The sequence below is a fragment of the Saccostrea cucullata genome, unplaced genomic scaffold (genome assembly GCF_032062105.1).
Source record: "Saccostrea cucullata isolate Sc308-1 unplaced genomic scaffold, CSIRO_AGI_Scuc_v1 ctg276, whole genome shotgun sequence".
Lineage (NCBI taxonomy): Eukaryota > Metazoa > Mollusca > Bivalvia > Ostreida > Ostreidae > Saccostrea > Saccostrea cuccullata.
In genome coordinates, this window is record NW_026930478.1 from 335,001 (window position 1) to 349,301 (window position 14,301).

A 14,301-nucleotide genomic window follows, 5' to 3' on the forward strand; every position below is an offset into this window, starting at 1 on the left:
ATGTTCATTAAAGACTAATATATAAAACCATAATGCTACAGTTCTACACCTACTTCTTACTGAGAGAGTTTAAGTGTGACTGCCTTATTAGATGCCACAGTTTTAAATGCATGTGTAAATGCCAAATATATGTGAATCCTAAATTCTGCAGAAACATAGATTTAAATCAATGACACCCAAACTTTAAAACAATTCAAGTTCCCTAAATCAACCACATAATGGTATGTGTAGGTGCTTCTCTATCATACCGGTATTGTAGCAAGGGTTTTTATCAAAAAAGAATGGCTTAAAATCCTGTTCCAAGACCATCACTATAAGCTAATTATGGACTTGCTTGAAAACATCTTTTGTTCAGTCAGTCAAAATATGTACATAAAATCCGGCATAGGTACCTTTTCTGCGTAGTTTGCAACCCTTGATGCATCATTGGTGTATGTTTGGTCAAGATAGGGGTTATATTTACATATGAAGAACATTTTATACTGATCACTCAACATAAAAATAAAGGTCAGAACCAGCATCAGAAGCAAGTCCTGTAGTGTGCATCCACACAAGTTTGCTCACCACATGCATATATAGTTGCTCTGCTTCAAAACTTAACATTGACTCACTCAATGTATAGAAGAAACATGATTGTAATTTTGATTACCTTCTATCAATATCAACATGCAAATTTTGCAAATAATCTACAGAAAAAATATAAACGACAAGGATTTCTTTGTTTTATTATTGATAAAAAAAATGACAACAATTTTGTTGACATTTACTATAATTAATTGCACTTGTTCATGGCAAAGAAATGATAAAAAAAGAGACTTAAATAATAAATGCTACAATGTGTTCATTACAGCACTCCAAATATATACAGTATTTACACTTTTGTTTAAATATTCATAACATCAATGAATTTAAGTGAATTCAATAATGAAAATAAACGACCATGGAAACCTATGGAATGTTTCCTTCTAGTTGAACCCTGGAACTCTTTCTTGACCATTACAACCATACACAAAGAATTGTCTCCTTTGAAAGCTCTCTAATTCATCTCAAAACTCTGCAAAAACTTTCATCCATCATTCAATGAAAGTATTACATGTACACAAGAAAATGTTGAAAAAGAAGTTTAAGGATAAAAAAGCCCATATTTAAACAAACTGATGCCATTTCTTTCTTACACAACAAAAACATATTTTTAACAAAAGCACATTAAAATGTTAGAACAAATCAGCACTCCACAATGAAGACAGGCCAGTTACAATCAGACCACCTTATGCTCTGCCTCTAGCACCAATCTGCCACAAACTAAAACATTAGCACAAATCTACCTTTTGTGTTCATAAAACTGAGATCTAACATAATTTTTAAACATCCCTATACTCATAAAATCAAAAAGGCTTATATTAACAAATGATAAATTGACTTGTTTGCCACATATTCAAATTAAAATAGTTTAAAGCTACAATTCCAGTATTATTTCTTGACTCAAATGAATGTTGTTTGTCCTGACAAATAGTTGACCTCCCAGTGATGACCTGCTATAGAGCGGTTTCCTCCGCTCGCCTCTCGCCCTGATCTAGGCTGGATCGACTTCCATGAGTGTTCTCATAACGAGCCTGCTCAGTACACTCATCTCGTACTCTTGTGAGCAGTCTCTGAAGCTCGCGATTATTTGGAGCTAACTTCAACGCCTCCTTTAGATCCTCCACTGCAGATGAAAACTGTCTGCAAAAGAAAGACAACTCTTCCTTTACTTTCTCCTTTATATTATACAATATCTATGCAGTGTGGTTAAGATAAACAAATTAAAATGTTGATAGTTAATACACTTAGCGAAACTTTGGAACGGAAGCATCTAGTTACAATGTTAAGGGAACAGAGATTTAAATTCCTACCTGTCATCTCTCTTGGCTCGAGCTCTAGCGTAGTAAGCCTCAAAACATTTACTTTTGATCTGCAGTGCCTGTGTGGCCAGTTCTATGGCTGACTGACATTCCTGAAAAACAAAACAGATACAAAGTAAACAGGTGAGTTCTGAACGCAATCCTCTGTAAACAGATCTGAATTGTAAACAAGTTACCAAAAGTGGACACTTACATTGAGTTTGCGTTTACATCTGGAGAGGTTAAGCAGCAGATTCAGCTTCAGATCTTTGAAGGTGCGTGAGTCCTCCACTATTTTGTCCTCAGGGAATTTCTTTAGGGCATACTGATATCTCTGTGCAGCCTCCCGGATACGATTTTTCTGTATTTACAAATGAAGATAATTAATTTTAGCATTACATAAACTAACATGCAGTTTCATATCAAATGTGCTAAACAGAAAAAAACATCTGGAAATTCCAAAGCTGTGCTGCTAAATATATCAATAGATTGAAAGAAAAATATATATAAGTTAACAAACATCTATCACTATTGTGTATCCAAAATATTCCACATAGAAAAAGCCTAATTTTGTAATGTACGATTAGTTACAGTAACATCCCCTACCTTATACAATACATTGCCGTCCTCCATCAGTTTATTCAGCAGCAGTAACAGAACGTCAGGTTTCCCTGCTGCCACCGCCCACGTGGTCTGACCCAGCTTAGCCCCCTTCTTCAGAAAGCACACCACCACCGCAGTGTTCCTCCTGTCGATGGCTCGGTCCAGCGCTCGCATTCCATTCTGGTCAGCATGCTCTATTTGTCCTCCTCTCTCTATCAGAGCTTGTACCTTAAATTCAGTTAGCATTTACTTTAAAGCAGTTTTTAAAAGCAGATTTTCATAAGGAGGAGTCTAACAATTTTTCTACACTTTATAATAATATCTAGGTTTACATATACACTTACTACTTGTGCATCTCCATGGAATGCTGCTAGTTGGAGAGGAGTTCTCCCCCTTCTGTCCACATGATGAAGGTTAGCTCCCTTGTCTAGGAGGGTCTGTATAATATGATGGTGCCCCTTCAGACAGGCCCAGCAGAGGGCAGTCAGTCCCTCCTTATCCACCTGATGTAAGGAACTCCCTGAAATCAAAGAAAATGTCAATGTGCATTGAAATTCAGTTAAACAAAAAAAATTCTTAACTTTATTGCTTGCATTTTGACTATATAAATTTTTAATTAAATTGGTCCTCATGGCAAGGCAGTGGTTGTATTATAAGAATTATAGGTAATAAATCATACCTCTAGCTAGCAGCATCTCCAGCACACCAATATGACCTTTGTAGGCTGCAATCATCAGAGGTGTTCTACCATGTTTGTCTGTCTGTTCTAAGGAGGATCCCATTCCTAGAAGTAGGTCAGCCACATCCCAGTGACCGGCGTCCACAGCACACAGAAGGGGGGTCAGAGTTTTGTTGTTTGGCTGATGAAGACTCGCCCCCTGATCTATGAGGAACAAAACCACGTCTTTGTGGCCATGTCCACAGGCTGCAGTCAAGGCTACAATACCATGGATAGATTAAATTTCTTTGTATACAACTGACTAGTAGAAATTTTCTTCAGTTTCTGTACACTTTCTTATAGGTATTTTTTAAGAAGCCTAATTTCTAAATTCTTCTGATTATTTGGACCTGTTTCCTACCTGTTTCACCGAGTAAAGTATCACAGTAGTTAATTCCAAATCCATCAGCAGTAGCAGAGTAGTTATGTAGCAGGAAGTCAATTATCTGAAAGATCACATTAGAGATCAGTACAAAAACACAACTGTTTTACAATATTACTTCTATTCAAGAACCCAGTAGATTTAACAATTACTTGAGATTTAACACAACAAGACCCTTACATTGGTGTGTCCAGTGGCTGCTGATGCCACCATAGCTTGCTGCATGGCTTCCACTTTAGTCAGCTGACCGTCGTACTCTGACCAATCACATTGCAGGAGATAGATAAGGGCGTCCAGGTGACCGTGCATGGCAGCATGGACCGCCGGACACTGACCATTCTTATCCACATGAGACAGCTACAAAAAGGAAAAACTTGTAAAATACATCAGCTGTTGATGCTTTATAACACAAGTAATCATGCACTGTATAAGATATTCAAGTTGTTCTCTATTGGCAGTATAAACAAATATTGTATACATGTTACTTTAGTGACCAGCAAATAATTAATTTTTTCATGATTTTTGATATAACTCTGTTTATTTTCAATGAAATATATAGGATTCAAATCTTTAGTGACATTTATTAAAACACTGTAATGACCATCACTGATGTTAAAATTGAATAATCCTGTTATCCAGCCATCCTTAATACTGTAGACCACTAATTTTTCGCGACACCATATTTTCGTGAGATTGTCACTGACTCTTTGTAAGCGAGACATAATTTTCACGAATAGTTGTTATTCCTCTATATAATCAGAAGGAATACTTTTATATGCGAGAACCCATGTCTCGCGTAATTACGCGAAAATAAAGTTCTCGCAAATAAAAAGTGATTTACAGTAGTTCTCATTATTTAGTGTCTCCTTACCCTTGCATTCCTCTGACACAGCATCCGTAGGATTTCCGCGTGTCCAGCGCTGGCGGCGTAACACAGCGCTGACATACCGCTGTCTGACACGGCGTCCACACTGGCGCTGAATTCCAGGAGGAGGGCGACCATGTCTGTGAAGCCCTCCTTAGCTGCCACACACAAGATAGGGGAGTTGTTCTGGTAGGGGGTCCGGGTGTTAGGGTTAGCCCCAGACAGCAGGATCAACCTACTCACCTACAGCAAACAGTAAACTTGTCTTTTACAAATTCAAATAAAATAATTGCCTTGTAATTTACAAGTACACTGAAAATATCTAGCAGTTTACAAATTTTTGGTCTATATTTACAAACACTTGACTATTTTTCTTACTCCCAATGGATAATTAAAGGTAATAACCTGTATTAAAAGTACTGTTTATTGACTGTCCCTGATAATAAGCACTAACCTTGACATTTGGAGAGAAGAGGTTCCGATGTGACGCCAGGGCAGCATTGAGACTCTCGGAACTGAGAGCCATCCAATAGGCCTGCATGTCCCGCGAGGAGTAGCCACGCTGCTTACTGACCGTTTTGTAGATGTGGGCCTTCAAAATGTGGTGCCCTAGCTCTATCGTCTTGTCTGCATTGAGTGGTGCCATAATCCTAGACAACTTGAAAGATACCAGAGCATGGCCATGTCTGAAATTAAAATATGTATACACTTTAATTCAAACAATTAAATGTATATTTATAACATGAACGAGATGTGAAAATTATAAAAATCTCATAATTTAAGCAACTTAAAAAAAATTTCATAATTGAAAATAGTTTATGCTCTTCTATAGTCCCAGAATCCATCTATGAAGTCTACCTCTATACCAGCAAAATAAATTTATTTTTGATACATAATTTAAATCTATAAACATGTACACCACTCTAAATTACAACATTTGAATCTGACAGTGTTAAAAATCTTTGTTTTCCATCTGTATATCTGATACTCCTTTGAAAGTTTTTTCTCTTTTCTCTGTTTGTGAAGCAAGCACAATAGCATTGAGGAAATCTAGTCTGCAGATTCACACTATGAAGAAATACAACATCCTACAGCAGCAATGCTGTATATGATTAGGCAAGAAATCACAACGTCGACTCCATTAATCTCTTCATTACACAATCATTAACTTTTTTATGTACATTTGTTACTTTGTGCAAAATATATAAGGTAGTACATGTTGTGATTTGTTGAACTAATGTTTACGTACACATGTACTGATATATAAATATATAAATGTAATTCGTGACATAATGATGAATGTGATGAAATGAAACCATTAAGCAAACAGAATCAACAAAGGGAAAAGTGCATTCTGGGTAAAATGCAGACATCTATGAATAAGGCTGGTATCATGCAGTTTAGTGGTCATTATATTCAGCAGATTTTAGCAAATAATAAATCAAAAAAGACTGACTACAAAATCAATTCAAAGTACTAGTAAAAGTTTCAAATTAATTGCGTAGCCAGTTTAGTATCCATGGTAACCACAAATGAAAGGAAAGAACCCAAAAACGTAGATATACATGTATATAGCTATGTGTTCACCTTGGGTCAAATTCCGCACCACTGGAGGAATCAAAAACAAAAACAGGACCAATCAGATTACAACAGCATCATATATTAGTATAAACACATGTAGTATTTCATATAACAGCATTAAGATAGATAACAACACAGCCATGGGGTGGAAGTTGTAAATATAATAACTGAAGCGTACATAAGGTCAGGAGTAAGGTGGTTTTATGTTTTACCAAATATAACAACAGCAGATGTGTGAGTGGGAAATAAATTCCGTTATTAATGTGATGAAAAAAAATATTAACTTGATAAGGTAACATGCTCTTTTTCTATTTTGTGTGTCAGCAGAAAAAAAATATTTCGAAAAGAAAATATGAATGAGATATAAAAAAGAAAGTGAAATTAAAATCTCACCGAAGATCACAGAGAAATTTCGGATTATCCACTTCGTCACGACGAATTAGCCACTCCCTGAAGGCAGGGTGGAAAAACATGTAGGTGGAGTCTTTACGGAGAAATAAGAATCCCTGGAGCATGCTCATTCTCTGGGTGAACTCCTCCCAGGGCAGGAAGTGCTCGGTGTAACCCGAGTTTATTGTGTCATAAATCTCCTCCAAGTTCATGGGGTACAGAGTGGACAAACACACAGCCAAAATGGGAGAAACTTTCTCAAAGGATCTCACACTTTGGAATTTCAAGTTGAAATGTAATAGGAACACTTCCGAGATGTTCATGGGTAAAATCCTATAGTTTGAACTTTTAAGCACCAGGTGTCCTCGCTCTATCAGGTCAAGGGTCATCTTACAGAACAGGAAGGAGCCCTTGCTCAGTGTCTGTAGATGATGACAGAACTTGACTTGTGTAGACTGGTCTAATTTACCATTCAGAGAAATATTGTTCACAATACTGGGGCTGGTTTCTATCCTATGGTTCACATAATCTATAAGGTCTTTGCCTATAAGGTCATTGGTTTGGTCGCGGTCAATACAAACAGTGGTAAAACAAAGGTCTTTGGTGATATCTACCAATGAAGAATGCACAGTTAAAACTAACTTCAGCCACGGAGGGAACTGGTCTACATGTCGACATAAGAACGAGGCTATAGTGTCTCCATAATCAGGCTTATGAAACTCGGCCTCATTCAATGAGTCTATCACAATCAAACAACTGTCTGAGGTTATTTTGCCATTCTCTTTTAACAACTCTAGAGGATCAAGGATTCCTTTAATGAAAGCACTGGATGGGTTCTGTACACACTCCTTCAGACTGAGTATGTGTTGGAGCTGTGGATCTTGTAGTAGCAGCTCGTGGTAGGCAGAGAGTTGTGGTGCCTGTGTTAGCCGCGCCGCCAGACTGTGGACAAACTCCGGCACCAGACAGGTGATGTTGTTGTCTGCCTGACAGAAGTGGAAGGCCACCACCTGGGACCCAAGACTTCTGAGACAGTCGTACGTAAGGTCTGAGGAGGAGGCACTAAGGCCATGAGTCAGGGTAGATTTCGGACTGTAATTTGTCAGACCATTGTACACCATTTTATCTCGGTTTATTTTGTGTTCACTTCCTGGAAATACAGATTCTGAAAATTAACCTTCAATAAAACATAGCATTAGCATATTTTCTCAGTGATGGTATAATGATATGGTACAAAATAATTTATATTTCCTTTCTTTTCAATCTCTTGCTGATTATTATAATGACCTTCTACAAGTCCACTCCTGCCATCAGTAAACACACTACAGTCCACTAGCTGTTCTATAATGGCTGTTTTTCCTGCACCTATACCCCCTGTCAAGACCACACCTCTCACCCTGTCTGTGGTGGGCTCACTGTTCAGGGCCTGAAATTACAACGAAAAAAAAGTTACAATGAATCCACAATGTCACAGTCAAAAAGTCAACAATCGCAACTGTTCTTGTCTTGTATGCTGTTTTTCATAAAAAGGAGGGAAGGGATATTTAACATGTCAGACTTTTATTACTGGTAAGTTTAATGTCATATTTCATACATGTTCTATAGTGTGTAAAAAAAAAAACATTACCATTTCTATGTCCTTAAACAGCCATTCCCTCCCCACAAACAAAGCTTTCCCCTCGTTATGGGGGATCTCAAAAGGCATGGCTCTGAGCCTGATCTGTGGTGGTTTGATTGGTGTAATGTTGATTCGACGTTCACTGGAGTGACCTATTGTAGCGCGAGCCGAGGACCGGCGGAAGTTACCTCTCTTACTAAACAAATCCTCTATCTGTCCTGGTGTTGAGGCTACAAAGTGAATAAATGAAAGTAATGGATTATGGTGTTTATATCATGTTTTTCCTTTCTCTTGTACCCGTTTTACTTATTTTTCAATAACTATTTCAATCAGAAAAGCTTTGATCATACCAATTAGAGGTTTAGAATGACTTCCTTAGACTTTTGTATGCCTTCCTTACTTGTGATGGAGTGAGGCCGTTGTGTTGTGGTGTGGGGGCTCATACTGTTCCCGGTACTAGTGGACATGAATGAGTGCATACTCTCTGCACTGGGATCCCTGCTTGTAAACAGAGATTCAGTCCCCATCCTTATCCCGGCATAGTGACCCCTCTCACTGCCCGAGGAAGCTGAAATTCCGAACACATTTATCATTTAGTTATCGTACACATTAACAAATACACCATATAGAAATTATCATCATCAAAAATTATACTCATTTGACAATGTTTTAAGTGACTAGTTGCTGCTTACCAGTGAGAGTTGACAGCGGGCTGGTGTCAGAGATCCCCCTGTCTGGGGTGGAGATTCTCCTCTCTGGGGTCGCCTCGTTACTGCCTAGAGAGGACACGCTGGTAAATGTTTCCTCTGTCACATGATGTCCCTGGGGACCTTTACGAGGCAACATAGGTGACATCTGACCTGGTTCATTGGTGGCCCGACCTTTATCTGAGAGTAACAGACCCAGTCTGACCATGAGGTCATTCTGTGCTACATCTGGTGAGGGAGGAGGGGGTTCTGTAGAAAATCAAGTCTTCATTAAAGCAGTTTATTTGCAATTATTTAATTTACTTACAAATAGTTTTCTCTGAACCACTCTGTATATGCATTTGAAAAATTCTAAAAAGGAAAAAAAATTTCTTACCTAGATGATCATTTAAATCCAGGGCAGGTCCTTCCCTATCTAACCTTGACAACTCATCAAGGTCATCGTAAGGCGTTAGACTAGGGTCTGCACTGGAGTCTGAGGGACCAATGGCTGCTGAATCTGACAGGAAGTTTCTAGAATCACTGTAACTCTTCTGTGATGAAGGTACAGATGGTGGTGGGTTGGGGCCGGTTGGAGACAGGGATATAGGTTGGAAGAATCTTGGTTTGGATGCAGGAACTTGTGGCTCAGGTATCTGTTTTCCAGCTGCAATAAAAAAAATAATCAGGAATAGCTGATGAGGAAATTACTTAGGTGTACCATAAATTTTGAGCTGCATTAAGTTGCCTTTTTTCTGTGTTATCTACAATTAAAATGCTTCATTTATCAAGTGTGCACTACTGTATGCTTCATATGTGCAATTCACCTAATAAAAAAAGTAGTCTAAAACTTGGCAATTAAAACATTATCATGATCAAGCATGTATTTGCAGCAAAAATTGTATCTAACAGATAGTTGAGCTTTGGAAAAGTTCCTGTCTATTACACATCTGGTATGAATGAGATTCTCGGTGATGAACAATTACAAAACCTGCATGTCAATTCAAGCCCCAACTGTGCAAACTGAACCTACATTTTGAAGCAATTACTATATTTTTTACATTGAAAAACAAAATCTACCAAAAATTGTACAGTTTATTTTGCTTCCTATCCTATTAAATAGATCAAGCAATATACTTAAGTTTCTATAATACACATGTACTCAAGTCATGAATGAACCGTATAAGATCCATTAAAAAAAAGTAACCCCAAAACTTGCTCACATTATATGGGTGATTACCTTTCTCATTAGATACAGATGAAGACACCTTTGATCCCATGGTTTCCTCTCCTACACAATCCATCATGTGATTAGTTTTCTCCATTGAATAGTTTTTTTAGCCTTCAAAAGTCACAAATCTATAGCAAGAGTCACTGACTTCTCAAGGCTACCGAAACACAGGGAGATTCGTAACAATACTTACTCATCGTTTTTTGTAAAAAAAAATAAATTAACACAGAAAGCTTATCAATACACTGATGAAAAATCCACACATTTCATTAATGTATCTACCAAGCACGTGCTTGTCAAGTCTGCATCTATAGGGCTACTGGATCTCCCGTAACAAGTATTGCCAAAAGAACACTCACAGCACAATCCCTTGTTAGGAAAAATACAAATTGCATTAGAAAACACTTTTCTCCTAAGAAAAGACACACTTGAAGAAATCAATGCCTCGTGTGACTGATCATGGCACTGAGTCTGTCTTTGGAACATAAACTGAGAACATTTGGCAATGATGTGCATCAGAAGTGACAAAGGCCATCAATTCCAAAGACTCCCATAGCCTCCGGCAGTTCATCCACAAGCAGTCCAATTTCATTAAATTTTAAACCTAGCTCTCCCCTAAATCTTGTTGCCACTTTTTTTGAAGTATTGATTTTTTTTTTTTTGAATAAAAAAAGAAAGATTTTTTTTGTGTTTAGTTTGTAATCAATAACCATCTTGGCAAGCATGTGCCATGCCATTACAAAGAAGGTTTTATCAAGAACAGATGCTTTGTCATGTTTTCTCATTTCTATGGAAATGACTGCTTTTACTGTCTCTCCATACAAACTCATCTATATTACTGTCATCCAGGACCCAGGTCTGGGGGGCTAACCTAGCATTAAGTGCCTAGTGGGGGGCAGACCTTCACTATCAGTAACCAGATCAATCCCTTATCTCAGTCCCAAGGTCACGGCTTGACAGAATCACACTCGCTAAATATATGTTTATTTTGGTGTCTGTTGAAATAATTTTGACCCAAGAAGGAGTTCAAAATAAGAATTTAAAATGACAAAAAAAATCTTATAACCAGCTAGAGTTGCCTATCATCATAGTATATTATGTATATATAGGTCCCTGCACAAAGCTCAAGATCTTAAGATGTTTGTTTTCAGACAATCTCATACATGTGACTATATAATTGTGAAAAATGCAACAAGAATCTCAAAGGTCAACACTTATGTGCTCAAACACAAAAACATCTTCATAAACAAATTGAAGTAAATATAGAGACTCTCATATGTCACTATAAAATGTCAAGTGTTTGGAAAATTTCGACTTTAATGCAGAGTTGAAAGGGGCGTGGCACAAGTACTAATATACTTTTAATGGTAGTTAGATTCCCCATTTCATTAGAATTTTATAAGTTTGCTTACAGTTGGTGACTTACCCTGATACACGTTTGATAGGGACAATGAAGTGGGGGTAGATTTGGAGGGCGTGGTTTGGGTGGAAATCTCGGTCCTCATCTGAGGGGTGAAGTGTCCATTGGTCTTCATCCTGGGGCGATGACTGTATGGAGAAATATCACTGCTCTGTCTGATGTGATGACCTGCCCCTGTTGGATCTATAAAAATTTTACAAAATTTTCAGAGTAGGCAAAGTTTACTGATGTGTGAGGTTTTGACCAAGTATTTTCATAATGTACATTTCGATATCCATAATTTTCCTCATTTACCAGAGAGGGTGCCTAAACCGGCAATTTATTAGACAAAACTTTTTTGATGAGATGAAATCTATTATAATTAAATTTTTGGTTAACAAATATTATATTTTACCATATATATGGTGCAGAAATACAGTAAGAATCACTTAATTTACTTAAGTTTGAACACCTCTTTATACTTCAACAACTTTACAGCTGTATGAATACTTTTTGAATTTTTTAAACTATTACAGCTGTTGGACTGATGTTGATTCTCAGGAACAGGTTAAATTAATGGTAAGTTATATAAAACACCTGAATATTCTAGTTTAATGTTGTACTCACTGTTTTCACAGATTCGACAGGTATCATAGGTAAACATGCAGCTGTAACATTTGGCGTGTCCGCAGGTGTCAATCAGCCGGCGCTTCTTCCCTTTGTCAAAGGGCATGTGACACAGAGGACAGCAGTCCGAGACTGGTTCATCCATAGTCAGGTCACGCAAAATGTCAACGTCTGAAAATATAAAAACCACGCATATACAACTCTGTCTGAGCGTCCTTCTTCATTCCACGACACACCTTGTGTCCTTTTTCCTTACTGTAAGAACTTCTAGATAATATTGTACCCTAAACTTATAAGTATGCAAGACTGAACACGCTGTGAAGGGTATACACATACACACACAAAAAACAAAACAAAATTTTTTCCCCGTTTTCCTTTTGCACTGTAGCACTAGTAACTGAATACAACACAGATAGGAGGACTTTTCACCCTCAGTGAACACACTTGTCATTGGCTCTTCAAATGTTCTAAGTCTCAATTTCAATTCTTATAATTGTTCAAGTTGTTCTTTCCTCTTCATCTACTAAAGTGAACCACTTGTTCCTAGCCTTGGGAAGAAAACAAGACAAAACATAAACTAAATGTTGTTTTACAACAAATCTGAACTCTTAAATAATGGTGGTAACAATATTGGCAAGGGGTTGTGAATAAAAACAGATGTTTGGAGTAATTAAACAAAGGAACTAATAATTCAGTTAACTCTGGCATGGTTTTCTTTTTATGTTTTTATGTTGTAATGTTACCAACATGTTCTTGTTTATCAGAACAGACAGTTAATTAGTGTATTGCAAATCTTGTTATCTCTTGACAGTTATAAACAAAAAAAAATATTTCTGGGAGAAATTTTAGTTTACTTTTTTATCATTTCTTGACTATCTTTCACTAAAAAAAAAATCTATTTGCATATGAAGAATTACAGCATATTTTGAAGCTTTTTAATTTATTAATCACAGAAAACAAGCACAAGAAAACAAGACACAGAGCATCTAAAAAGTAAATTTATGGTTCAATAACATACAAGATTCCTGCCCACTCAACAGCTAATCAGCCTGTGCAATATTTGCTGCACATTAATCCCACGCCCAGAGCTTCAATACTTCTAAAACCACAAAGAGTGACACAGACTAGCCCTAATCTAACTGTATCAAGCTCTGGCAGCCCATCAAGGCAGGAATTAGCCACTGACAGAGGAAGATAGAGAGGGGACATGTTTATCTTATACAGTTAATTAACCAAGGATGCAAGCAGTCTTGTGTCACTGCATAAGCTGAACCAGATTTTTTCCCTTTTCTTTTAAATTGATTAAATGAACTTGTTTCCCCTCCAAGTTGACTTGAAATGAATTCACAGCAACATTTATCAGGAAAGAATCAGGAATGGAATTATATATAAAAGTATTATAAAGGCATGTTAATACAAAATTAAAGATTTTAAATAATGATGAAAATCAAAATAAATATAATTAGTGATTAATACATGTAGTAAACATTTCAATAAAAATCTGATTTCAGATTTAGAAACATTTTTCCAAAGGAAATCAAAATAATTTTCCTTCTGCTCTGTGAAATACTTCAAACTATTGCTGCATTGAACTGCTACATTTGTTCAGTATCATAAATTATGTACTGCTAGTAAAAAATTGCAAGTACCTGCCACTATTTTACGAAAAACTCTTCTTACTGATACAAAATAAACCACACAACTTCCTACCCACTCTAGCTCTGATCAGAGGTCTTTGTACCCTCAAGTCATTTAGTTGAATCACTGTACATTTTGCTGTTTCAGCTGATCAGTACATAGTTAATCCTTTAGCCTTATCAGGACTAATAACTTGCCATTAGCAAGGTGTGGAATAATCATTGGTGCTCAGATTAACGGAAGTCTCTCTTTAATCTGAACTAATCGCAATAACAATGCAAGGCCAGCCCTCTTCTTTTGTTTTTATTTTCAGTATTATCTTAATAAGATTTTCAGAAGAGATTAAACACAATGAACGAACACAAAAACTCCCCCAAAAAACCAACCAGTGTGACTGACTCCTGCTCAGTCATTCACAAAGAATATTTAAAGTTTATATAATGACTTTAGTCTTAGGAGTGTACGAGGGACTAGCCATGGGGAACTAATGGAGTTAGTCTTATTAATGGGTGTTTTAATGATAGATGGAGGATGACAAAGGAAATCTGTGACAGAAACCCTCAATTTGTGTAGGATCAATACCCTCACAGGTTTAAACCTGCCCCAAGGTCAGGCATATCCCTGATTCTTATCAAAGTAAGCATTCCATTGTCCTAATTAAAAATCTGATGAAATTAGTATTA

The 14,301-nt window shown here is 37.0% G+C and overlaps 1 protein-coding gene across 9 annotated transcripts in view; it reads right to left on the reverse strand.

The window, feature by feature from the left end:
* Positions 1-709: 709 nt before the first annotated feature.
* The window catches only part of LOC134228735 (protein TANC2-like), a 43,925-nt gene continuing 30,333 nt past the window's right edge, over positions 710-14,301 (reverse strand). For 6 of the 9 annotated variants that reach the window (XM_062710429.1, XM_062710427.1, XM_062710432.1 and 3 more), the window contains 18 exons: positions 11,981-12,151; positions 11,381-11,557; positions 9,121-9,390; positions 8,730-8,993; positions 8,438-8,605; positions 8,047-8,267; positions 7,707-7,845; positions 6,423-7,569; positions 4,903-5,134; positions 4,455-4,691; positions 3,764-3,940; positions 3,563-3,647; positions 3,163-3,420; positions 2,828-3,003; positions 2,487-2,711; positions 2,095-2,241; positions 1,893-1,993; positions 710-1,722 (listed from right to left, as the gene is read on the reverse strand). In XM_062710429.1, the coding sequence (XP_062566413.1) occupies positions 1,536-1,722; positions 1,893-1,993; positions 2,095-2,241; positions 2,487-2,711; positions 2,828-3,003; positions 3,163-3,420; positions 3,563-3,647; positions 3,764-3,940; positions 4,455-4,691; positions 4,903-5,134; positions 6,423-7,569; positions 7,707-7,845; positions 8,047-8,267; positions 8,438-8,605; positions 8,730-8,993; positions 9,121-9,390; positions 11,381-11,557; positions 11,981-12,151 (4,382 nt within the window). In that variant the 3' untranslated portion in view covers positions 710-1,535. Of the gene's footprint in view, positions 1,723-1,892; positions 1,994-2,094; positions 2,242-2,486; positions 2,712-2,827; positions 3,004-3,162; positions 3,421-3,562; positions 3,648-3,763; positions 3,941-4,454; positions 4,692-4,902; positions 5,135-6,422; positions 7,570-7,706; positions 7,846-8,046; positions 8,268-8,437; positions 8,606-8,729; positions 8,994-9,120; positions 9,391-11,380; positions 11,558-11,980; positions 12,152-12,316; positions 12,543-13,690; positions 13,840-14,301 lie in introns of those variants that run through there. The other 3 variants (XM_062710435.1, XM_062710433.1, XM_062710436.1) reach the window with 3 other exon arrangements.